The 26,189-nt window shown below is 39.5% G+C and overlaps 1 protein-coding gene across 6 annotated transcripts in view; it reads left to right on the top strand.

Moving 5' to 3' along the window:
• CD200 (CD200 molecule) overlaps positions 1-21,657 on the top strand; it is a 40,167-nt gene extending 18,510 nt beyond the window's left edge. Inside the window, exons 1-7 of one of the 6 annotated variants that reach the window (XM_040224701.1) lie at positions 2,783-2,935; positions 3,154-3,290; positions 7,374-7,455; positions 10,730-11,050; positions 13,638-13,910; positions 16,182-16,289; positions 21,539-21,657. In XM_040224701.1, the coding sequence (XP_040080635.1) occupies positions 7,437-7,455; positions 10,730-11,050; positions 13,638-13,910; positions 16,182-16,289; positions 21,539-21,546 (729 nt within the window). In that variant the 5' untranslated portion in view covers positions 2,783-2,935; positions 3,154-3,290; positions 7,374-7,436 and the 3' untranslated portion in view covers positions 21,547-21,657. Of the gene's footprint in view, positions 1-2,757; positions 2,936-3,153; positions 3,291-7,373; positions 7,456-10,389; positions 10,589-10,729; positions 11,051-13,637; positions 13,911-16,181; positions 16,290-21,538 lie in introns of those variants that run through there. The other 5 variants (XM_040224710.1, XM_040224692.1, XR_005718401.1 and 2 more) reach the window with 5 other exon arrangements.
• Positions 21,658-26,189: the final 4,532 nt, after the last annotated feature.

The raw sequence follows: 26,189 nt of genomic DNA, 5'->3' as shown, positions 1-26,189 counted from the left end.
TTACCATCTGAGCCACTATGAACGCCCACACATATGTATGTATGTATGTATGTATAGTATAGTATATATAAATGAATCACTTTGCTGGACACCTGAACTAACACAACATTGTAAATTAACTACACTTCAATTTTTAAAAAAATTTATTGGAGTGTAGTTGATTTATACTGTTGTATTAGTTTTGGCTGTACAGCAAAGTGGATAAGTTATAATATACACATACCCACTCATTTTTAGATTTTCATATAGGTCATTACTGGAGGAGGGCATGACAACCCACTCCAGTATTCTTGCCTGAAGAATCCTGTGGACAGAGGAGCCTGGTGGGCTATAGTCTATGAGGTCACAGAGAGTCAGGTACAACTGAAGTGACTTAGCACATACGCATAGTTCATTACAGAACACTGAATGTAGCTCCATGTGCTATATGGTAGGTCTTCATTAGTTGAAAGTTAAAGTGAAAACTATAAAACATTAACGAAAGAAATTAGAGAAAACACAACAAATGGAACAACATTCCATGTTTGTGAATTGAAGGCTTTACATTGTTACAATGTCAATTTTAAAATTCTTATGACCAATCTGTCATTTTCAGAATTTTTTCCATCTTGTATTACATTTTTATGTCTATTTCCTAAACATATACATCTTGGCAAAATTCTCACCTATCTTTCAAAATCTCATTATCTTCTTAATCCCTTCCATTAAGATGTGAATTATTAAATTATCTAATTATAAACATACAATTTTGGGGAATTTGCTTTTTTTTTTAGGCAGTTATAAGTTTTAGGCAGTTATACTTATAAGTTTTGATGAGTTATCCTTTCTGCTTATCTTTCCATATAGCGTCTGCCTGGACTAATTTTTTCTTTTTTATAGAATACTTCTTTTGAAAATATTTTAAAGGAGAATCTCAATATAATTTCTGAAATTTCTATGCTTAACAAAATGTTGTTTCATCCTGTCATTTTATAATATTTTGCTAATAAAATTTAGGACAGAGTTCTTCAGTAGATTTTAAGAATTGAGGTCCAGCAAAATATCACCCACAAAATATCATCTATGTACTTGGGAGGAAAAAAGAATAAATAAAGTTTAAAAATAAAGTGATAGAAAAAGATAAAACTGGCAATGTCAAAGAATAATCTAACAATGGTGTACATATGTTTAGGAAAAGTCACATATAAGAGTGTTTATAGCACACTATTAAAAATAACCCTCCCTAAAATGGAAAACAAACAAATGTCTAGTAACAATAGTATAGATAAATAAATGTGGCATTTAAAGAATGGGATCATATACAGCAATGAGAATGAGTGAGCCACAATTACATGCAATAACATGGATAAAATGTTCAAATCCACTGTTGAGTAAAAGATCGAAGATACAAATGAGGACATTGTCTATGATGCTATTTATATGAAGTTCACAAACAGGGAGGTCTAGCCTATGATGTTGAAAGTAATAGAGTGGTGGAAAGGTGGCAGTGATAAAAAGGGTAGTCAAAGAGAGGGCAGGCTCTGATGAACAGGGAATGGTAAGTTTTTATCTGCTTCTGGCTATGCACGTATATTCACTCTATGACAAATATTGGGTGCTCATGATGTATGCATTTCACCTTGTGAACGACACATTTAATAAAAAAATTTAAGTATTAAAAAAATAATACTTTTGTAGTAGTTGTTATAAAAGACAAAGTAGAGTTCAAAGTTATTTTTTCTTCCATATTTTGAAAGTTAACTCATTGCCTTCTTGCATCCAGCGCTGCTTTGTGACATTTAAAGTCACTTTGATTCTTTTTCTTGATGTCTCTACTTGTCATGTTTGAAGCTTTAAGAGTTTTCTTTTAGTTTCCTTAATTTGACCTTTAATTTCGCTATATAAATTACCTTTCTCTTATGTATCTTGTTTGCCACTCCAAGAATATTTTAGTCCTTTCAGTGTTTGTTTTTCTGGAAAAAAAATCAGTTATTATTTTATTTACTGCCCTGGAATTTGCAGGCTTAAGTATAATAGAAGCTCTGTCCCAATACCTTGTCGTAGGTGTGGTGGTCACGAGTGGTGGTAGGGAACACAGAAAAGGCTATAAGAATTGAATACTTCATTGATCTGTCTTTTGTTTAAGAGCCAAGAACTCCGGAGCTTGTTAAAATAAGAAAAATCCTCATCATCAATGCAAGTGGAAGAAAGTTTCTCACAGCCGAGGGGGAAAAAAAACAGTCACATTAATAAAGGAGAGATCATTACAGCATTGATGGTTTAAATACATAATTTGATTCTGGATACAAAAAAATACACATTTGCTTTGCAAATTTTCTATTGGTTAAATTTAGCTTCAAAATATTTGAGTTTTCCGAGATGGTAACTGGGGAAACTGTAACATTTCTCAAAAATCATTTCATACTTGCGTGGTCCACAATGCAGCCTGTCATTCCTTCAAGCACCACGCAGTGAGGCAATTCATGTCTTCCCACCCCCTCCTTTCCCTTTCTTTGTCTGTATAATGAAAATGGAAACTATCTTTTTCCAAACACTTGCTCAGTCTTACCAGTTGCAACCTCTGAAAACAGCGAAATGGTTTGAAGACGGGAAAAGATGAGTACTATTTAATCCCCCTTTATACCTCTGTGTTGGGGGCTAGGGGTGGGCGCGATGGAGTTGGGGTGGGCGCTTAGGTGTAGCGGCGGGGGCGGGGGCGGAGGCGGGGGCGGAGGCGGGGCCGGGGGCGGGGCCGGGGCCGGGGGCGGGGCCGGGGCCGGGGCCGGGGCCGGAGCCGGGGCGGAGGAGTAGGAGTTAAGCAGCGAAACCGTGGGGAGTAAGGCATCGTCGCTCCGCGAAAGTGGAGGGGCTCTGCCTGGTCCGGTGTGAGATCCCTCCAGGCTTCCCAGCAGCTACCAAATAACCTGCGCGGCCAGGAGCGAGGATGGAGTGTCTGGTGAGCTGGGCCAGGCGTGGGAAACAGGGAGCAGGGTGGGCGACTCCTCTCCGGTGGCCCTGGGGGCGATGTTCGGCTGCGAACTCTAGGTTTCGGCTTTCCCCTCTCTGATTCAAAGCTGGGATTCCCGCTTGCGCTTTCCTCTCAGTTCTGAACCTTGCAGAGAAGCGGATCTTGCCTTCCAAAGCGGGCTTTATAGGCCATACCTCCATTCCTAGGGTTGCGATTCTGTCGCGGTAAACTGGAAACAGGATGCTGCCAGGTGCAGGCTCCGGAGACGCTTTCTCCGATCGATCGCTGACATCCTTGGAGAGGAAATGGGCCTGGAGGCGGACGCTGGCTGCGTGGATAGAGGGTGCTGTTTTGGCTCCATTTTGGTCCTGAAATCTGGGGTGCGGTTGCAGAATTTCAGGATCAGGCTGGCTTCTCTGTGATGCTTCAGCCTCTTTCTGCATCCTCTGGGCCTTTGCCGTGGGAAGTCAAAAGGATCGGATAAATCAGAGTTAAAACCCAGGGTATCCGTGAGAAACAGGCATTTTGTTATCCAGGATCTAGGTATATGACAAAATGAAGGAAGGGGAGGATTTTCATTTACATTGGTAACTGATATAAAATAATAATTAAAAAATCTAAATACAAGTAATGCCTCAAGGTAATTTTTTTGCATATGGTTTATTGGCTAGACTACACAGTTATTGTCTTCCTTAACAAAGAAGAATGGTGGCCTCTAAGCTAGTGTTTACTGAGTGCCAGGTACTCTTAATCTTCACCACTGTCCTTCAGGGGAGTTATTACCCAGTTTTACAAATAAACAGGCAGACAGGTGAATTTTTCCAAGTCAATATGACTGTGGCAGCTTCAGGATTTGAACCTACAAATTTTCAGGGGAGGGGCAGTGTAGCTGCCAGATGGACAGCTGTCAGGTAAGACCCAGGTCTCTGGACTCTGGCCTTCTTGTCAAGGGTTATAAGTGGACTTCTCTACTTCCATTATCATGTGATCTGATTAATGAATTTTTTAAGCTATGTAACACATCCTGGCATTTACCATATCTTAAGCACTGTATTAAGTACTTTAAATGCTTAATTAATTCTCAGAGTAGCTTTAGGGAGAGAGCAATTGGCCAGGTGGTGGTGGTCAGGCTCTCTCATCCCACTCCACTCACGTCCTACAGCTGGCATCATTTGTGGTACCGCACACACACCTCATAGTGTGGTCCTATATAAGCACCGCCTAAAAAGCTCTGGCAGAGTCAAGTTGAGTCAAATGTTGGTTGTTGCTGCTGTGTCAGCCATCAGAGAGTAAAGCGTGTCTGCCTTGCCATGGTGAATAAAGAACGTCTGCAGTTCCTATGACTCCTTGCAGCTTCTTCCAGCTTCTGCACTTATGCCTTGCCTACCCGGGGTTCAATGAATAGTGAGATACAGTGAGACAACTGGCATAGTTGGCAGGATACCTGGCAGGTAGAGGAGCCTGAGGCTCCACAGGAGAGTCAGCAGGGAAGCGGTGGATGGTTCACCTGCTAGCACTGAAAAGGTGTTGCAGGAGATGAGTTCCCACTTGCCAGACAAGGTGGCATGGTCTGCTGCTGGCACCGTGGGGTGCCTTTTCCTGACTGCCCCGAAGGAGAATATGGATAGTGCCATGATGCCGTGCAAGTGTGTAAGTTTCAAAGAGAGGAGAAGAGCTAGAGCAGTGTCTGCATACGCTGGAGTAAGAGATGCGTGGCCTTGATGAGACTGCCTATCCCCACTTACTAGCAAGGCCCATTGGCAACTGAAACCAGAGCAGCAGTTTAAGCACCGATAGCAAGAGATATGGGTGGTCACATGAGCTGATGATATGGCTTATGACCCTGAGATACAGAGAACAGTGTACTATAAAGGCTGTGTCCTATGATGTGCTAACAGCATACTGTAAAGGCTATGTCCTCAGATTTAGAAAAGTGTAATCATGTTGGTGGGCAGTGAACACCCCAAAGATGCCCTCTTTGAAGGGGTGGGCCCAGCACCTGTTGGGGGGTTTTGTGGGTCCTAAATGAGAGGCTCCTCAGGGGTAGAGTTGCCCCTGTGGAGGTTACTCGCCAAGGGAATATCGTGGAAGATGGGCACGTAGATTGTGTGGCGAGAGACCCTGAAGGGGTGGAATGTAGGGAGTGAACAATTGGCCAAGTGGCAGTGATCAGGCTCTCGCCTCACTCCACTCAAATCCTACAGCTGGGATTATTTGTGGCACTGCACTCAGGCGTCATGGTGTGGCCCTATATAAGTACCACCTAAAAAGCTCGAGGAGAATCAAGTTGAAGCGAGTTGCATTGAGCTGCATGGTCATTGTGCTGCTGTGTCAGCCATTAGAGAGTAAAGTCTGTCTGCCTTGCCACGCTGAATAAAGAATGTCTCCAGTTCCTATGGTCTTTGTATCTTCTTCCAGCTTACCCACTCACGTCTTGCCTACCCTGGGTTTAGCAAATAGTGAGATACAGACAATAACCTAATGAGATAACAGCTACACTGATTTAGTGTTTATTTGTATCAGTCACTTTATAGGAGCTTTACATATACCATCTCATTTAACCTTGTTAACAGAGAAGATTGGTACTATTTTTTTTCTGTGTCTCCAAGAGGTAAAATGATTTGTCTAAGCTTACACACCTAGTATGTGTGCTAGCCTGAATTCAAATTAGCCAGAAGAAATGTGTGCCTAATTAATAGCAAGGCTTTCTTTCTAATTCTTTTCACCTCAATCACTGTCCTTCTGTTTCTTAAATGTTACTGTCTCCCAGTTCCCACATCTTGTGTTTTGGTGTGTGTCTGCCTTTTCTCTTATCCTAAAATACAGATTTTTACTCTGAGAGCTAAACTATTTGCATTCCTCATCACAGCCTTTACTAGAGCCTGGATTTCCATGTGGCGTGATGGTGTGGAATCAGAATGCCAAAGAAAACTTCTGGTTTCAGAAGCCAAAGTTTTGAAATAACAAGAGCCTAAGCATTTGAGTTTTAAAAGCCTAAATGATGAAAGACCAAGGACAGGCATTCATCCAAGAAAAAGCTGATGCGAAGAATACAAGGTGATGGAGGAAGCAGCTTTTCTGACCCTAGGCTGGGAGAGCAGAGAGAGACTGATTAGCATTGGTTTGTGTCCTGAGAAGGATGCTCTGTGCCTGGCCCCAGGAGTGGGGAGTTTAGGAGGATGGTGAATAGAACTTACAGGTAGGTGTTGAAATCAAAGAACAGAAAACAGCTGTTCCTTGCTTTCCTAGAGGCAACTGTGGGAAGAGGCAAGCCTACCCACCATGGCAAGGGAACAGTAAAACAGAGATGGATAGATACATGGGAGTCTAGGCGGAGACCCTAATTCTCCTTTGTTCAGCATAGGAAGGATCCAGGAGCACAGAATCCAGAGAATTGGGAAGCATGAGAGAACACCCTGTAAGCACAGGATTTAATTGCACAAACTGATGATCCGGAGGATGACTTGAAGGGAGCACAATACCAAGATGGATAGATGTTGTAACCAAAGGTTAATAGTCCTGTCCCAAGACTGGATGCAGTGCCAGAGACTGGGACAATTCTGAAGTGACAGTGAACTGAACTATCAGACAGAGATTATGTAACATTCACTGAACTTTAGTCTCCATCTCTAGTAGAATAGCAACATGAAATAAAATTGAAGTTCAGTTAAAGAAAGATACAGGGAAATCTACATTTCTTAAACACCTCAGTTATAAAAAAATATAGAAATATAGGGAAAATTTACCTTACAATGAACACGCTAATGTAGACCAAGACTGTGGGACTGCTGCGGAGTAATCTGTCTCCATTCCACTCTTCATTTCATAGCAAAATGATTCCCAGAGTAATGCTCTCTTAAATACTACAATGATTTGTTAAAACACACACACAAGGCCAAGGATTTCTGCCCAGGCACATGAAAATAAAGCAAGGGGGAAGAAAAAAAGCCAAATACTGGTTTTAAAAGGTACAATTTACAGAAATTGTGCAGAATTTGCAGGAAAATCTCCCTCAGCAAATATCAAGGCATGTCCTACAAAGTGGTTACACCAGAGTTACATTTTTAATATTATTTGGATTATTTGGGGAGTAAATGTTCTTCAACATTTGCAGTCTGTGTTTTCTGGGGATATTTTTGGCAGTTTGTTTTCTCAGCAGTCTTGACAGTGGTGGCTTTGGGAGCACAGCCTCAAATTGCTAGGAATGGCCATAATGAAAGAACCACATGGCTGCTTTTCCCGTCCCATCCTAAGCACCCTCTGTTATTTCTTCTATTTATAGTCCCTGGTTCTGCTTCCACAAAACCAAAGGCTTCCAGTGGTTAAAACTTGAGCTGCTATTTTTCCTGATACAGCAATTAGATTGAAGCCCCCTTAGCTTGTCCACATTCAAATGCCCATTTCTGTACTTGCTCTCTGTCTTCAGGTGTTCAGAAGGCTCGTCTGTCATCTGTCTACCTTCCAACTGATTTGGTTCTTGGCAGCACTGATGTTATGCAGGGCACAAGGTAAAGATACTCAATTCCCCTGCGTGGAATCCAGGAAACACAGTTTCTGGAGTGGACACCTGACCACTCTTGTCTATGCTGTGTTCATTTGTCTGCATGAATTATTTAACTGTGTAATTTGTTTGGAAGACTGGGAGTGGTTCTTTCTGCTTTCCAAATTTTTGTTTTCAAAAACTTTAATATTAAGAAACTTTTCATAGATAAAACCAGACATGAAAAAAAAATCTTTCTGAATTAAGACATCATTTTTCACCTATTAAAGCGCATAATGTTTAAAATAATAATTCCTTATGTGTGTGAAGACATGGGAATGCGTGGTGGAGCAAGAATGAACTTGGCCTCTAGGGCAAGTAATCTGGCAATAAGCCTTAAAACTGGGTGTATCCCTCTTACAGCAAAATATTAAAAATAGTGAAATACATGGGTTCACATAGTCTATTATATAAAACACACCTGTGCTGTCCACTTATCTGCTGAATTTCCTACTTCTGCCAGACCTTTCTCCTTGGTTCCATAGGAGACCATACCTCACTTACTGCTGGCCTTTTATTACCTTTTGTGTGGTGTGTACTATGGGCTTCTCTGATAGCTCAGTTGGTAAAGAATCCGCCTGCAATGCAGGAGACCCCAGTTCAGCTCCTGGGTTGGGAAGATCCGCTGCAGAAGGGATAGGCTACCCACTCCAGTATTCTTGGACTTCCCTCGTGACTCAGCTGGTAAAGAATCCGCCTGCAATGTGGGAGACCTGGGTTCAATCCCTGGGCTGGGAAGATCCTCTGGAGAAGGGAAAGGCTACCCACTCCGGTATTCAGGCCTGGAGAATTCCATGAACTGTATATTCCATGGGGTTGCAAAGAGTCGGATATGACTGAGCAACTTTCACAACAATGTGGTGTGTACTATAGTCATCAGCCTTCACAGGGGTACAAAAGGGATGCTTCACACCATGTATAGCTCAGGATTTACCAACTGGGGTACCCTAAATGGAATTTCATATAAGCAGCAAATAATTGTAAACTTTCCATTAAATTATTTCTTGCATAGTCAAGGAGAAAAATCACCCTAGAAGTTAAAACTCTATATTTGATCCCTTTTTTACCCTCTATTCTAAAAGCAGCAATTTATTCAAATCTATGCTCTGCACTTAGCAAACCTTTAGGAAATCCCACATAACAACAGCTATTCCCCTAGAATTTTTTGTAACTATCAAGAGTGTACCTCATTAAAATTGGAATTTTGCAACACTTGGCAGTTTCAGTTTGTATTTGTTGCTATGCCCATCTTTTCATTCTTGATGTTGTAGAGCATATCTTCTTTTTTTCTAATTACTCTAGTCATTTTATCGGTGTTATTAGTCTTAAAAAAAAACAAGATTTTGGTGTTTTGATTAAGTCAGTATTTTGTGTACTATTAATTTGTGCTTTTAACTTTATTAATTCACTCCTTTTATCAACTTTTGGTGTGTGGGAATTTTGAATGCATGTAGGTATTCATTTTTCAATCTTTCCTGTTTCCCAACAAATAAGTTAGGAGTAAATATTTCCCCCTGAGAACTGCTTTATAAGCCTCTACAGATTTTAATATATTATATTCTTATTATCATTTATAGTGATTTATAACTTTTGTTATGATTTCTGGTGTAATTAAGGAGACAAAAGTATGTAAATTTCTAATTTTATTGCATTATGGACTGAGTTCAAGGTCATTTTTTTGGTATACTACTTCAAGTTTAATTTGAGGGTATGTTTCACACGTGGTTTGAAAAGCATGTATGTTTTCATTTGGGTAAAGTTTTATAAATATATACTCATATGCACATATTGCATGTACAAATATTTGTTTTTAAAGTCTTCTATATCCTTGTATTTGATTTTATTTCTTATTTTTTTAATAGATGGAAGTGAAAATTCTGAGAGAACAATGAAAAATTCTCCCATTATGATTATAGATTTATGCATTTTCCTTTGTAGTTCTATTAGCTTTTGATATATTTCAGAGTTATGTTGTTAGGCACATGAAGGTTCATGAGGGATATATCTTATTCCAGATTCCTCCTTTTATCATTTTGAAAAATACATTTTTGTTTCTTACAGTGTTTTTGTCTTCCATTTCCCCTTCTCTTTCCTTTTAAAAATCTTACTTGGACTAATATTGAAATATCAGTCTTTCAATATTTCTTTAATCTTTTCTGTATTTTTAACCCTTCCAATTCTGGAAGAATTCTATGATCTGGTCTTCCTACTTACTCATTTAGTCTTCAGTGATACTCATTCTTCTAAGGCAGCCAGATTGTGAAAAGAGTTTATATTTCTCATTTTATACATCTCTGCTGCTGTTGCTGCTAAGTTGCTTCAGTCGTGTCCGACTCTGTGTGACCCCATAGACGGCAGCCCACCAGGCTCCGCCGCCCCTGGGATTCTACTATTTACAGTGCTGGTTCCTTTTCACATTTAAGATATCACATTTGTTCATGTAAAAATGTTTATTTATTCATTTGTAGAATTTGTTATTCCTCTATCATTGTGTTAGCTTACTCAAGTGTTTGTCTATTATCATACTGAGATTTCCCATTGAGTCATCTATCGTTATCAATATGAGTAGCCAGCATTGGAGGAGGAAGAAATTATTGCCATACCTTATATTCTGTACTACATTCAGTAAAAATGGGGGACTGTATAGATTCTAATTTGGTTGTCAAAGCTCTCTGGTACTATCAGCCTCCTGGAGCATTGTCTTGTACATCTCTCTGTCCACGTGCCTATATTTACCACTGCTTCCTGACGGCAGACGGCAGACAGCAGACATCACTACTGTTGCCCCTTCCTTTTCAGATGTGTGTGTGGAATGTATAGGGCTGCTGTAACTTCTTCACTTAAACTAATCACTGCGTATTGTCCACTGGCCCTTTCTTATTCCTAGCTGTTACTGTTCCAGGCATAAACTCACTTGGTGATACTTCTATCCTATCTGGCAGTTTCCATCTTCAAACCTATTTCACCTAATTTCCAGCCTACAGGGATTCTTCATGTAAATTCTGGTCACTGGGAGTTTGCTTTCTTATTTTTCTACTCTGCTACTCTTAAAGACTGAACAAACATATTTGAACTTATATTTCTCTAGCAACATCAGGAAGGTAGGTAAATGTTTTATTTTTTGTCTTTTTCTTTCTTTCTAAATTTGACTTTGAACATGCATTTTTTTAATCAAAAATGTATATTTGTGTATGTATTAAAATATAAAACATAAATATTCTTTTATGATTCCATGATGAAAGTGGTGACCCAGGATGTAAGAGGGCTGCTGAACACACCTGCTTCTTTAAGATGCTCTCTGCAAAATCCCCAGGAAGTTTTGATTGTGACATGGCAAAAAATCAAGGCTGTAAGCCCAGAAAACATGATCACCTACAGCGAGAACCATGGGGTTGTAGTCCAGCCTGCCTACAAGGACAAGATAAACATCACCCAGCTGGGACTCATGAACTCAACCATTACCTTCTGGAATACCACCTTGGAAGATGAGGCATGTTACAAGTGCCTCTTTAATACCTTTGGTTCTGGAAAGATCTCAGGAATAGCCTGCCTCACTCTCTTTGGTGAGAGTCTCTGAGAATACATTGTCTCTAGCTTGAAATGTTATTTTGAAGAATGTTTGAAATGTAGTGGTAGTAGTACCTAGTCTTTCAGGATCCTAGCCCCAGAAAGGTTCATTGGAGGACTCTTGGCCATTCATGCCTATTATGTAACTGTGGTTATGGTTATTTGGAGAGTTCATAGAATTATGTTGAACCTTTGCCTGAAGTTATCTTTGCCCTGTAGAATACTGTTGTCATCAAGAGTAAACTAAGGACCATAGTGAGGATAAATTCTCCCTAAGCAGTGCCATGGTTCAGACCTGGCATTGCCATTAGGAGTCATATGACCCTGGAAGAGTCCTGTCCATGGTGTACTAGAGTTTATTTATCTGCACCATAAGTGTGAAATAGATCATCTCTAAGGTCCCTAAGAGCTTTCATATTTTTTAACCTAAGGACAAAGCCAGATCGGGCTAAACTGGAGCCAGTTATGGGAGTCCCTCTCATTTTGCTTCAGCGGAGCTTTCGCAAAATTGATAAGCAGCCAAGTAGCAGAGAGGTTCTTCATACCCAATGCCTGCTAGCGATTTAACTGAAAAATAAGCATTCTTCTAAAAGCTAAGAGGCTTAGTTTGACAGGATTCCTTTCCTGTTAACTGATGCTCAGCTGGGATCAAGAACTGAGAACTAGGAATAAGAGGTAGCTTTGGGGGATGCACACTTGGTGGTGGCTTTAGAAGGGAAAAGCCAAACTTAAGGTTATTGGGAGTGTTAAAAGGAGAGTTTGAACACACCAAGAATATTGGACAAGGGATAAGGAGAGGCTCAGTGAATAAGAATGCAAAGGCGGTAGGACGACACCAGATAACACGTGTCTTTCACTTATTTTGTCCAGGAGTCATCTCTGCAGGATCTTGCATCAGGCTTTTCTTCTTGACTTCTATTTCTCTCATTCCTTTGTCTCCTGTCTCCCTGTTTTTCAGTGTCTCTTCCCTTCTCCAATCCTTCCTCCCTCTTCGTTTTTTTTCCTCTTTTGTTCTTTTTCCTTCCCTCCCTCCCTCCCTCATTTCCTTTCACCCTCCCTTATTTCCTTCTTTCCATCATTTTCTTCCTTTTCCTTCTTGTGTCATATTTTTCTCATTTCTGTTGTTTCCTTTCTCTTTTTTGTTCATCTTTCTCTCTTGTTCCCTTTCTTTACTCATTGATCTTTGAATAATTTGTATGCCTGAAACACAGACTCCTCTGTGTCTTCTAGCTGGTAATTCTGTAGTTCTTTTCCACAATGACACTTTCTCACCATAAGGAATAGCTTTCATCCAAGTGATTCTTTGATACACCAGAGAACCCTGCTAGCCAGGCTAGCCATTTCAGCCATACTGGCCCTCTTTTACTTTTATTTCTCTTCCCCCAGGGCTCACTGATGTTAGTAATCTGGGCACTTTGGACAGAGCCACAGTCCTCCTATAGGCTCATTTCCTCCAGCCTACTCCCACCCACCCACCTCTTGAACTTCTAAACACAGACAAGCTTTTATTTAGCACTGCCCTTTAATTATGTTGTGGGCTCCAAAGCCAACCATAGAAAGACGTTTGCATTTGCTCAGCAGAGATAAACTGTATATTCCAAGAAAATGAACTCATTAGTCAAGGGACTTTTGAAAGGGAACAGGGTACAGCTGACCTAAAAATGTCCTTTTTTCATAAGCTGTTTATTTTCTGTTAACTCCATAAGGTGATCTCCAAGGTCCTTACAACTGTCATTCTGTGATTTTTCTGACTACTGACTGTGAATATACAATTTGCATTTTGTATAGGTATTTCAAACAGGGACTTTCTAAGTCTTCTCCATGCCTCTTATTCTTTTTTTAATTTTAATTTTTACATTATTTTACTTTACAATACTATATATGCCTCTTATTCTTATCTTTGCCCTGAAGAATACTGTTGTTATCAAAAGTAAACTAAGGACCATAGTGAGGATAAATTCTCCCTAAGCAGAGCCATGGTTCAGACCTGACATTGCCATTAGGAGTCACGTGACCCTGGAAGAGTCCTGTCCATGGTGTACCAGAGTTTATATATCTGCACCATAAGTGTGACATAGATCATCTCTAAGGCCCAGTTCCAAACAGAAAAAGGCTTTTTCTAAGTGGCAGCCCCTCTACAGGCTCTCTGTTCTGAAACTGCTCTGCTTTTCTGAGAAGTGCAGACCACCTGGGTGGAGGTGCTGATTGATAGATGTTGTCCAGCTACTTGAGAGGGATACTCAGAAGAAGGCAGAGATACTGCATTGCCCATGAAAGCGAAAAGAAAATTGTTCTCTGCACTGTTTGGGAGGAAAGGTACCCTTTGTCCATCTAGCTAATTCTCTTAGAGACAGACTCCATAGAGGATCATTCTTGTCACAGGGTTGTATCGGCCAGTCTCCACCCTGCTGTTCAGAGAATCAGATGGGAAGAGAAGGCCCTAGTTTGGACTGGATGTGCCACATTAGCTCTCTAGCTCCCACTGTCTTTCTTTAAAGATCTTTCTCTCATCTCTCCGAGGAGAGTGTGGGACTCACCCCGGATTTTATAACTGATGGCAGATCTTTTTTTTTTTTGTCCCAGTACAGCCCACAGTATTCCTTCACTATAAATTATCTGAAGATCACCTAAATATCACTTGCTCTGCCAATGCTCGCCCAGCCCCTATGATCTCCTGGAAGGTCCCTGGGTCAGGGATTGAGAACAGTACCGAGATCGTCTCACACCCCAACGGAACAACATCTGTCATCAGCATCCTCCAGATCAAAGACCCCAAGGGACAGGTGGGGAAGGATGTGATCTGCCAGGTGCTACACCTGGGGACTGTGACCGACTACAGGGAAACTGTGAACAAAGGTAAGAGAGGTTTTCTGTGGTACGTTTGTGGACATACACCTGCAAGGTGGTGAAAGCTCTGCAGAGCTTGTTGGCCTCTTAGCAGAGAAGCTGATAAGGCAGAGAATTGGATAAGTAGGGAAAGAAAAACGGAGTTGAGGAAGCTAGTATAGCCTATTTTATTGCTTTGGCAATTGTGGTCTGTTGCTCACACACTGAATGCTTTTACTGAGATCCATCCATTGATTTATTCTCTGTGCTTCTGAATATTTGTTATGCCAGAAATGTGACAGCAAGGACTCAGTCCCCAAACACAGGGAGCTTCTAGTCCAGGAAGGAATGCAGAAGGAGCTGGGTAGTTGTAAAAATGCGGGTTAAATGCTTCAATAAGAAAGCTATGGTAGGAGTTTGGGGGTTTTGAGCAGGAGCCACCCATTCTCCTCGCTTGACCCTGCAACAAACCATTCACTGATAAAAGGGAAAAAAAAAAAAGAATTCTGTGGTATAACATGGGAAGATTGAGAATGCAGAGAAGGAGCATCAGCTCAGTCTAGAGGGATTACAATGTTTTCTGGGAAGCAGTCACATCTGGGGCGAAACCTTGGCATAATCTACGCTATGGGAAAGGGGCAATAGATCTTTCAGGAAAGAGGCCAATCTGAATTTTCCCAACCCCATTTTAAAATAAATTGCCTCCTGCTCAGGACCTCTTTTGCTGTCTTGTATTTCCATCTAAACTGCTATCTCTGAGTCTCACTGATACAAGAGGTAAGATGATGGGAGAGAGAATAAGAAAAGCAGTGGTCTTAGAGGCAAGACACTTCAGTGACAGCAGCCGTAGTTGCCTTTCTCTGTGTAGTTTTGAAGCACTGACTCTGAATGAGGCGCTCCGTTAACAAGCCTCCTATAAAAAGATATTGCTGCTTTTTTCAGGGTACATTGTGAACCCCAAAAAGTTCATGCCTCATTGTCACGTGCTCAGTTGCTCAGTCATGTCCAGCTCTTTGCGACCCCATGGACTGTAGCCCACCAGGGTCCTCTGTCCATGGAATTTTCCAGCCAAGAATATTGGCGCAGGTTGTCATTTCCTACCACAGGGGATCTTTCCAACTCAGGGATCAAACCCATGTCTCTTGCATTGGCAGGAGGATTCTTTACCACTGCGCCACCTGGGAAGCCCAGATAGTCTCTAATGAACATGTCCTGTAGTCATTTCTGGGGTCCTTGAAAGAGCAAACTAATCAAAAAGTCAACTTTAAGTAAATTTGGTCAAGATGTTTGTGGTGTTAGATTTGGACATTTATGACAAGATCCTCAGATTTCGTGAAGTTGAAGGGTAAATTTCCCTGAAAAGCAAGAATCTGAAAAGGAACATGTCTTCTTTTCCAAGAGTGCCAAAATTGACTTCTTATCATTTATAACATTTATATATCATTTGTATGATATTTGTTTATTCTGCAAGCATTTACTAAAAATCTTTCACAGTTAAACCATTATGTCAAGTACTAGATCTATTGAAGACAAATCTGAACTCTTAACTAGTGTCTAACACTAGTGAGACCAATCTGAAGGTGCTCAGTTAAATTTGATATGACAAATCCCATTATAAAGGTATGGAGAAGATGCCAGAGACTCCCAAATCAGTGCTTTTTCTGACTTTGTATTACGCAGTGACACTGAGGAACTGATATTTAGGCTAAGTTGCATTTACTGACTACTAGAAAGAAGTTTAATAACAAAGACATTGATTAGAAGGAACACAATTAAAACATGGAGATGAATTATTCCTGGAGGCTAGAATCATGAGATTCATTATTTTTCCTTTATATTTTTCTATATTTTCCAAAAATTCCTAAATAAACACATTACTTTAATGGACAGTATGGCAAAGATTATTTGCTTTGAAGGCAAACAGATCTCTGACCAAGCCTTGTTCTACCAATTACTACACTGATTTGGGGCTTACCCAACTTCTCTGAGCCTCAATTATTTTTTTAATCTGTTATATGATAGTAATAATAATACCTAACTCAAGCTATTTTGAAGATTAAAGGAGGTAACACATTCAAAGTTCTTACTACATAGTAACCACATAAAACATGTTGTTATTATTATTTAAATGCTATTAAAATAATATAAGGTCATGAATGTAGACCTTTATATACGTAAGAATAATTTCCATCAAAAGCACAACTCTAGTAAAAACTCATTACAACTATCTGTTTATTACTTTTTACCTCTACAGCTTCCACTTATCACTAGTTTTTCCATTTCTCCTATCAATATCCACAGGCTTTTGGTTTTCAGTTCCACTGCTGTTAAGCATCGTCTCCTTGGTAATTCTTCTGGTCTTAATCTCAATTCTACTCTACTGGAAACGTCGTCGGAACCAAGATCGAGGTGAGTCCCGTGGGAAGTAAAAAGAAGGAAAAAATTATTGTTTAATGACAATCTGGGGTTCAAATGAAGATATAAATAAGGGATGATTGCTTAGTCATGTCTGACTCTTTGTGACCCTGTGAATTGTAGCCCGCCAGGCTCCTCTGTCCGTGGGATTCTCCAGGCAAGAATACTAGAGTGGGTTGCCATTTCCTTCTCCAGGGCATCTTCCCAACCCAGGGATTAAACCTGGGTCTCCTGCATTGCAAGCAGATTCTTTACCTTCTGAGCCACCAGGGAATTCCTAAATAAGGGGTGATAACCATGAAATTAAAAGACACATGTTCCTTGGAAGAAAAACTATGATGAACCTAGACAATGTATTAAAAAGCAGAGATATCACTTTGCTGACAAAGGTCTGTATAGTCAAAGTTATGATTTTTCTAGTAGCCATGTATGGATATAAGATTTGGACCATAAGGAAGGCTGAGCACCAAAGAATTGATGCTTTCAAACTGTGCTGCTGGAGAAAACACTTGAGAGTCCCTTGGATTGCAAGGAGATCAAACCAGGCAATTTCCTAAAGGAAATCAACCCTGAATATTCATTGCAAGGACTGATGTTGAAGCTGAAGACCCAATACTTTGGCCATCTAATGTGAAGAGTCAGCTCACTGGAAAAGAACCTGATTCTGGGAAAGATCAAGGGCAAGGGATGGGGACAAGAGAATGAGATGGTTGGTTGGCATCACTGACTTAATGGATATGAGTTTGAGCAAACTCCAGGAGACAATGAAGGATAGGGAAGCCTGGAGTGCTGCAGTCCAAGGGGTCACAAAGAGTCAGACATGACTGAGCGACTGAACAACAGGTCAGCTATCCCACTGAAGAGACTGTGAACTTGTCCAATGTGATCACCAACTGAATAGTGTTTTCTATGTTATATGCTCACTATGGCTCAGACACTCTAGGCAATACACAGGTGATAATAACCGCGTCATGTCATCCTGCCCTTATACACTGTTAATTTCTTTCCATCTCCTACCACATCTATCACAGTATCTTATGTATACTCACTAAATGTTCATTAAAAGAATGAATGACTGAATGGGAGAGTAGATTTTCAAAGGGATTTTTTCTATTCCACTTTTTAAACTGCAGATTCAGTACCTCATGGATGCTGAGTCTAAACATTGTAAAAGAATAGAAAATAAGAGACACTATCAAACAAGAGGAGTCAGCCAGAGGGGAAGAATTAAATTTCTTTGGTTTCCGAAGACACTGCATAATTTATTAAAGCTAATGAAAAGGTGCAGTTTACGTTGTATGTAGTGGGAATTTTTTAGGATGAAGTGGTGCTGTGAGAGTTTTCTCTTGCTCACATGACTGACAGAAAGGGGAGGAAAAATGTTCACTTTGAGTGTTATTTATATTTCTATTAAAAGTATCACTCATGTGCTACCTTTTTCCCTCTCTTTATATCTCATAGATGAATATCTTTCATGTTCTAAGCTTTTAGAACATTTAATTTTGCATAAGCCTTATGTAAACACTAGATGAATTCTTGTGATTTTGTAAGAAAAACAACAGATCACCACCATCAACGACCTTTTGCAGACAAAAGAATTTGTCCTGTAGGGAACAGGAGATTGCGAATCAGATAATCTTATTGCACATAAATTTAAGCCCACAGACCTCCCTGTTCTCAGTCACTCAGCTCTGTCTGACTCTTTGTGACCCCATGGACTGTAGCCTGCCAGGCTCCTCTGTCCATGGGATTATCCTGGCAAGAATAATGGAGTAGATTACCATTTCTTTCCCCTGGGGATCTTCCCAACCCAGAGATCAGGGATTGAATCCAGTCTCCTGAGGCTTCTGCATTGGCAGACGGATTCTTTACCACTGAGCCACCTGGAAAGCCCTTAGCTCTCTGCAAAATGTCAAAGGCAGAAAGCCAGTTGACTCTACTTTTTTCAGACATTTTGCTTTTCCAGTTAAGAACTGAAGTTGACTTCCTTCCCCTAACACAGTTAACAGCAGGCCTAAAGTTAGAATCCTTGTCTTCTGACCTCTGCTGGAATATTCTTCCAGTTATAGTTTCCTGACTTGAAAGGCACAGTTGTCAATTGTGTTTATTTCAACCTGTGTTTGCTGATATTGCTCTATACTTCTGTAAATGTATAAGCAGAAAAGTATGACATGTTCACATTCATTTTAAAATGTCCCCTTGAACAAGAATCTCATAATATAGTCCATTCAAGCCCAAGGTAAATTTCACTAGAAAGGTACTTTTGCAAAATAATTGTCCTTTGTTTATTAAGTCTCTTATTTTCTGGGAAATATAATTGTTCAATACCTTATTCAGTTGCTGAAGTGAAGAGTCAGCTTAAGGTTATTTGGTCCCATATACTTAAATAGCTAGTAAAATCAAGTGTTAGCTATGCTGGAGACAAACTCTCAAGGCTGAGAAAATACTGGTTTGTTAAGACCAAAACTTAAGTAATCTAAAAATTTGGAGAAAAGGAAGAAAATCATCAAATATAGTGACTTTTTAAAATTTCTTTAAGTAAAAAATTTTGATTATTAATTTGTGATGAAAGTGAGTAGTCCTACTACATTTGCTTGTCATCTTTAATTTTTATTTAATATTGGATTATAGTTGATTTACAATGTTGTGTTAGTTTCAGGTGTATAGCAAAGTGATTCAGTTATACATATATCTATTCTTTTTCAAATTCTTTTCCCATTTAGGTTATTACAAAATATCTTTCTTTACCCTTACTTTGTGTTTTTTTCTTCCTCTCTTTTTCTTTCTATTATCTTCTGAAACATAAAACTTTTGGATGGACAGGGAAACATGATCAGTCAAAATGACCCCAAGATTCTGGACCTCAGTGACCTGAAAAAATGGTCATGTGAACAGAAATGGAAGTGGAGAAGGGGAACTGAGAGTGAATGAGTGAGTGAGTGAGTGAGTGAGTGTGTTTGTGTGTGTGTGTGTGTGAGTGTGTGTGTGTGAGAGAGAGAGAGAGAGATCAGTTTGTAGGGAAAGAAAAAGTAGAGATGAATTAGTTTTTGAGCTTATTGAATATGAGTAGACGAAGAATCATCTCCATGGAGCTGCCAGTAGTAAGACAAATCTGGTAAGAAAAGTCTGTTAAGTTCAGTTCAAATCGTTGTTATATAAATAACCAAAGTATTTATTGTAGATTAAAATCACTGATTTATTGCTCACAAAAACATTAGCAAATTTATAGGTTGTAGACAGAGGGGTAATCTCTAATGGCAGATGTTATTTTCATAGAGAAGTCAGGCCCCTTTTCTTGTGATTTGGTGTAATGCCAGAGAGTATTATGCTGGGTTTTTTCCAGCAGTAAAGCTGTTCTCTGAGGAAGGTGTGATGAGTTAGAGGCAGTTTCTCTTTGTACCATTTCTAGTGATATCATCACAGTTGCTTCTCATAAGACGACTACAATATGATAATAGATTAATAGGTTTTCAAAGAACTTTTTTTTTCTTTTATGAATCAGTACTGTATTACTAAATAGAAAGTGAAAAAAAATTAAAATTTCCCAGGGAAATTTCTTGATAATTTTTTTCTATTAAAGCCCAGTTGATGTCATAAATTTGCCACTTACATATACTATAAAAATATTAAATTTGAGGTTAAGAATAATATTTTATTTCTCATTAGCCAAACCACCAATGATTACAAGCTTCTCAGAAACAACTTCACTTTGGGGCATATTATCATGGATTATCACCTACTTTTTAGAAATTTTTATTGTGAGTAGCAGTCTTCTATTGTTTGGGTCATGGTTGAATTGGAAACCAATAGAAGACTTAGACAATCATGTGAAATGCATATTCCAAACTTCATTTTTCTTCAAAATATTTAACTATGTCAGGTAAAAGTGATTTATTTAAACTCATATCTATATAATTACCTTGATTTTTTTCCCACTTTGCTTCACAATAACCTAACCTTATAAATGGGTTCTCTGCAATGATGATAATGGCAATGTTAGCAAAACACTATATCCTGGGTGGAATCAAGTCATTTTCTCCTATTTTAAGATTAGAACTCTATCAAATAACAGCAGTACTCAGTAAATAATTGGTGATGCTGAAATTGGAGATTAATTGCAAGAATAATATAAAAGATACATGTTTCCAAAGGAATAAAAATCTTTGCTTTACTAATAATTGTACTTAAGCTTCCCAGATGAAGGCTGGCTGAGTGGTAACTCTCAGCCCATCCCAGTGTAATTATAGTTTCAAGCAGAAGAAGGGACGCTTTAAATGAGAAAAGTGTGAAGCAGTTATTATTGAACAACCTAGGTTAGAACTCCTGGGAGAAATCTTGCATCCCAAGGTTATCTGTCTATAAAATTTTATGCTTGAATAGGTACCAATGCCCCCATCATATCAAAATGTCATAACAAAATCCAGTCATAATGTAGGTGGTTAACAGACCTGCAAGTCTGAGCATTCTTGCCTGAGCTGTTCTGTGTCTTTCACCATGGAACAGATTACTGGTATTAGAAATGCTGATACAGTTAAAACATGCAAAACTTCAGGTTCTGGTGAAAAAATTACTTAAGATTACACAGAGAGTGAGATTTGGAGCCAAGATAAAATCCCAGATCTTTTACTCCACTGTTTACTTGCCTTGTAGGGAGGCCCACATTCTCCCAGCCTAAGGGCTAGAAAGCTAGTAGTCTTGTAAGGGCCTTCATCTGTCTAGTTTCTGACCATTCCCACCTTGATGGCTAGTAAGTGAGTATCCACAGGAAACAAAGCTCAAGGTCTTAAAAATAAAATACATGTGGATCATTTGGAATTCTTGAGCCTGCTCTTTTACTTATAGTCTTACATGTATTATCAAGCAAATACAGTCTTGCTTAAGAACGCATGCTAAGTCGCTTTAGTTGTGTCCGACTTTGTGCGACCCCATAGACGGCAGCCCACCAGGGTCCTCTGTCCACAGGATTCTCCAGGCAAGAATACTGGAGTGGATTGCCATTTCCTTCTCCATTGCCTAAGAATAATAAGCTATTATTTCCTAGAACTGCTCATATCCTTTAAAAGAGAGTCCGAGTGCCTCACAGCACACTGGGTCAGCGGTATCTACTTCCTCCTCTTTGCTGATGAAATATGCACTGGAGAATTCTGTGCTTATTGATCCTTCTATTTTCTGTCTTCTGAAAATCTATTAGAATAGAAATTATAGATGTTCAAAGTTCATATCTTGATCTTTCTTTTACCCAGAGCCCTAGAGGAGTCACACAGAACCCTGAAAGTTATTTCCTGGTCTACTTGAATCTGACTCAGGAGGCAAGCAGAAGAAAGAGGGTCATTCTCCAAGGAACCTAAAAGAGCAAAAAAAACACGGGAGTCAAAGGCCTAAGAATTTCAAGACTTTCCACTGCCACGTAGGCCACCCAGTGCTTCTGTGAGTTCCCAGAGGAAGTCATTTTACCCCTCAGGTCTGTTGTAGGACTTGGTTTTGTAAAACGATGCAGTGTTGTGCTGTTGAAAGGATACTGGACTTGGAGCCAGGAGCCACCGCTCGGAGGTTGACTTTGACCCCAACTGGTGGCAACTCTATGTTAATCATATCTCAATGAACTTTCACATTCGCATCCAGAAAGTTAAGAAGTTGGACCAAATAATTTTCCATTCTTCTCTAAAAACAGATGCGATTCCAGGGGAAAAAAAATGATAAAGAGAAAAGAAATGAAAGAGAGAAGAATACAGGAAGGTAGGGACCAAAGAACTTTCCTGAGACTGCCTTTTGCCTTTCTGTGGATATGCCATCTCTTCTTCCCTTCTTGTTTGGTCCATAAGTCTATTTCCTCATCACTGGGTATCTTGTCCACTGCCTGCTTACTGTTTTTGCTATTAACTGGTCTTTCTAGCAGTCTCAGTTTCACTGCTCTTCTTCATGTACTTCTGTGATGTTTACCACAATGGAAGTGGAACTCAATTTATTGTGAAGTAACATTGGCAACCTTAACTTTGCTTATCTGCTTTTATAGCAGACTAAATATTTTTAGTCTTAGACAGCAGCTTGCATTTTTTAAAAAGCATGCATTTCTCATCCGTTTGTCTCATAATATGACCCAGCCCTACTTTAATCATTCTAAATTCAACCTAGTGTAATGAAATATATTATGAAAAGAGGTGTTTAGAAAGTTTTCTGAATAGCAGTCAGTTAATTCAAATGCTTTGCCTCCCCCAACTTTTTTTCTCATAAGGTAACTTGTCACAATAGCAGAGGAAGCATGTATGGCTGTACAAATTCCTTTGTCATAAACATATTGTTCTAACTAGTGGAACAGTTTTGAACTCTTAAATCATCATTGGACCAAGCTGGTGACTTTTTCAGTATCTTTTGCTTTCTTGTCTGTATCCAGTGACCTAGGAACTAAACCTTAAGTTGTCTTTATTGTTGTATTGAATATTTATATATTTAGTAAGCTTTTTGTATGTTATTTAATTATGTATTATTTCGTATATTTGTATTAACATACTAAATAATTAAAAGTGTCTACTCTAACTATTTGGTTCATGATATTCTCTTGGGGAATGTGGAAAATGTGGAGATTAATGATAATACTTATATTTTCCCTCTGTGTGTGAAGCCCTCCCCTCTCTCTCTTAGTCTTTTAAAAGATGCTGTTGACATTTCTAATTTCTCACATCATAAGTCAGATGTCCTTTTCTGACCAGTGAGAGCTCCTTCATGTTGGTGATATGACCCAGTCATTTTGGGAGCACTTCCTTATAATATGCTGTTTTGATTTTGCTTTCAGATACTAACCTTTTCAAATGAATTAGCTCACACAGCTTTGAATTTGGTAGGATTTAATATCCTGCTTCTGATTTTGCTATATTCTGGCATCTCAGTTGCCAGATCAGATCGTGTAACTTAAAGCAGTAGCTCCAAACATTTAAAGGTCTCAGGGCCCCTTTACACATGTAAAAACATCATTGAGGACCCCAAAGAGCTTTCTTATATAGCAAATTCTGTCTGTTGATATTTACTATAAAACAAAAACCTACAAGCATACCTTTCATTGGGTCATCAGAGTGATAGTAACATTATACATCAGGTAACTTCTGGAAAGCTCCACAACACATTTGTAAGAGAATCGAGAATAAGAAATTGATGTGATTATGACAGTAGTTTTGACTTTGTGGAGCCACTGAAATGGTATCAAGGGCAATTTTAAGAACTGCTCACTTAAAGGATAGGCAAAGAAGGAGACTATCTTATGAGATTTCGTGAGTGCCCAAAGGCACTCCTTCATGAAATAGCTATCTTCACAGTGCCCAAGCATTCCACCATAATTTTATTTAGGCCATTACCTTTCTGGGAATTCCCCTGCAAAGAAGTCTTGGTCTAACCCTTCTTCCTAATAATTAAATTCATGTATTAAATGGCTAATCAGTTATCTTGGAGGATATTGAGAGACTTGGACTTGGAATTGATAGACTTTGATGGGAAAGACTTGGGAGGGTCATAGAGAGTGAAGAGAGACAGTGGAAGGCCTGGCTCAGAGTGCCTGAGTCCAAGAAGGCAGGTCTGAGTGGAGTACCAGTGCTTCCCTGTGGGTGCTGTCCTCTTGCTCTTAGGAGGGGCTCACCAGGTCCCCCTTAACTCATCCTGACTCTTTCAATTAGGAGAGCTTTTTCTGAATTTGTGAATTAGAGAAAGACAGTTTGGGCTTTGTATATTTAATCAAGGTTGGGAAAGTTGTAAACATTTGAGTCACTTAGAATAACTCAATCACAAAATTTTCTTGGCAGTGAAAATTTATAAACTTTCCAGGGTGATGGTAAAATGAGCTCAGAGATAAGGGAAAGCAAAAGAATTTTTCTGTGCTTAAATAGAACTAAACCTCAAGATGAGAATGTAGGGGGAGGGGTTGGAACTTTTTAACTACCAACTAGATAACATTTCATACAAAGAATACAAAAAATACAAAATCCTCATGATGCCCAGGGACTATGAGGCTTTGGCTAAAAGAGTTTTCTTGGACCAACTTTCTTCTATGGTTATTTAGCTCATCGAGAAAGAGATTTAACTTTTTAAAAATGAAGCTTCCTAAGAATTGATGCTTTTGAACTGTGGTGTTGGAGAAGACTCTTGAGAGTCCCCTGGACTGCAAGGAGATCCAACCAGTCCATCCTAAAGGAGATCAGCCCTGGGATTTCTTTGGAAGGACTGATGCTAAAGCTGAAACTCCAGTACTTTGGCCACCTCATGCGAAGAGTTGACTCATTGGAAAAGACCCTGATGCTGGGAGGGACTGGGGGCAGGAGGAGAAGGGGATGACAGAGGATGAGATGGCTGGATGGCATCACGATGGATGTGAGTCTGAGTGAACTCTGGGAGTTGGTGATGGACAGGGAGGCCTGGCATGCTGCAATTCATGGGATGGCAAAGAGTCAGACACGACTGAGCGACTGAACTGAACTGAAAGTAATTCCTGGCAACTGTAATTTTTTTTTTCATTTGCTCTCAAAATGCTCCAGATTTGACTTCAGTCTCCCCACCACAGTCACTTAGGCTAATGAACTTGGATAAGGTCACATAGCGCTGTGATTCAGTTGTAAGCAAGCCAACTCTTGCATAGACATCATACACATTTGAACCGTGTGAAGTGGGGAAGGTTTTCAAGACTATTTTTATAACTGTGAAAAATGAAGCCCTAAGTTTTTCAGTAACTTTCTTTGGGTAACACTGAAGACACATTATTGCTGTTCAGTCACTAAATCATGTCCAGTTCTTTGTGACCCTATGGACATAAGATGGGACTAAAACTCCAACTCAGAATCCTAGACTTCCTGCCCAGTGCCCTCTCTCTTCCCTCCACTTATACTTTCATTCATCTGATATCCTATTTGTCAGTATATTCCTATTTGCTCTATCAGTATATTTAGAATCTAACGCTTACCTCTAATCTTACCACCTGGCCCAAAGTGTCATTCTCGTTCTCATAGACTGTTGACATATTAATAGCTTTTTTTTTCCTTTTTTAAAAATTTATTTTTAAACAATTTAAAATTTATTTTAATTGGAGGATAACTGCTTTGTTGTGTTGGTTTCTGTTGTACCACAATGTGACTCAGCCATAAGTATACATATATCCCCTCCTTCTTAAGCCTCCCTCCCAACTCCTCTCCCCCAACATCCCACCCCTCTCAGTCATGCTAGACCACTGAGCTGTGCTATACAACAGCTTCCTACTAGCTAGCTATTTTACACATAGTAGTGTATATATTGACATAGCTTTCTAATTAATCTCCCTGCTTCTGCTTTCTTCCCCTTTTAGACTATTCTCATATCTGTCTTAAAATATAGGTCAAGACAGATCTTGTCATTCTTCTGCATAAAATCTCCAAGTGCTTCCCATCTTATTTAGAGAAGAAGACAAAGTCTTTACATGGGCTTTATGGACCTTCACGACTGGGCTCCCTGATATTCTAAAATCACCTCCTACTGCTCTTTCTCCTGTTTATACTCTGCCAGCCACACTACCCTTTTCTTGCTATTTCACCAATATTTAGACAGATTTCCACCGGAAAACCTTGGCACTTAACTCTTCTCTCTGCCTAGAGTGTTCTTCCTGAAGGTGGCCACATAAGCCTTTTCCCCAGCAAACCCTTTCTCTCTCCCTCTTCTGCTTCATTTTTCTCCCTTGCACCCATCACTATCTAGCATGCTATCTGCTTTTCTCATTTATTTTGTTTATTATCTGTCACCTTCCAATAGACCATAAGCTTCATGAGGGCAGAGGTTTTAATCTGTTGGCTTGCTTTTCCCTAGCACTTAGTATAAGCAGCCAAGGAATATTTCTTGAGCAAATCAATTTTGTAACAATAGATTAGGGGAGGGAGGGAGGAGTAGTTT

This window comes from Oryx dammah, unplaced genomic scaffold, assembly GCF_014754425.2.
Source record: "Oryx dammah isolate SB20612 unplaced genomic scaffold, SCBI_Odam_1.1 HiC_scaffold_2, whole genome shotgun sequence".
Classification (NCBI taxonomy): domain Eukaryota; kingdom Metazoa; phylum Chordata; class Mammalia; order Artiodactyla; family Bovidae; genus Oryx; species Oryx dammah.
The sequence above is the reverse complement of the archived record's forward strand: the minus strand, read 5'-3'. Positions and strand labels throughout refer to the sequence as shown.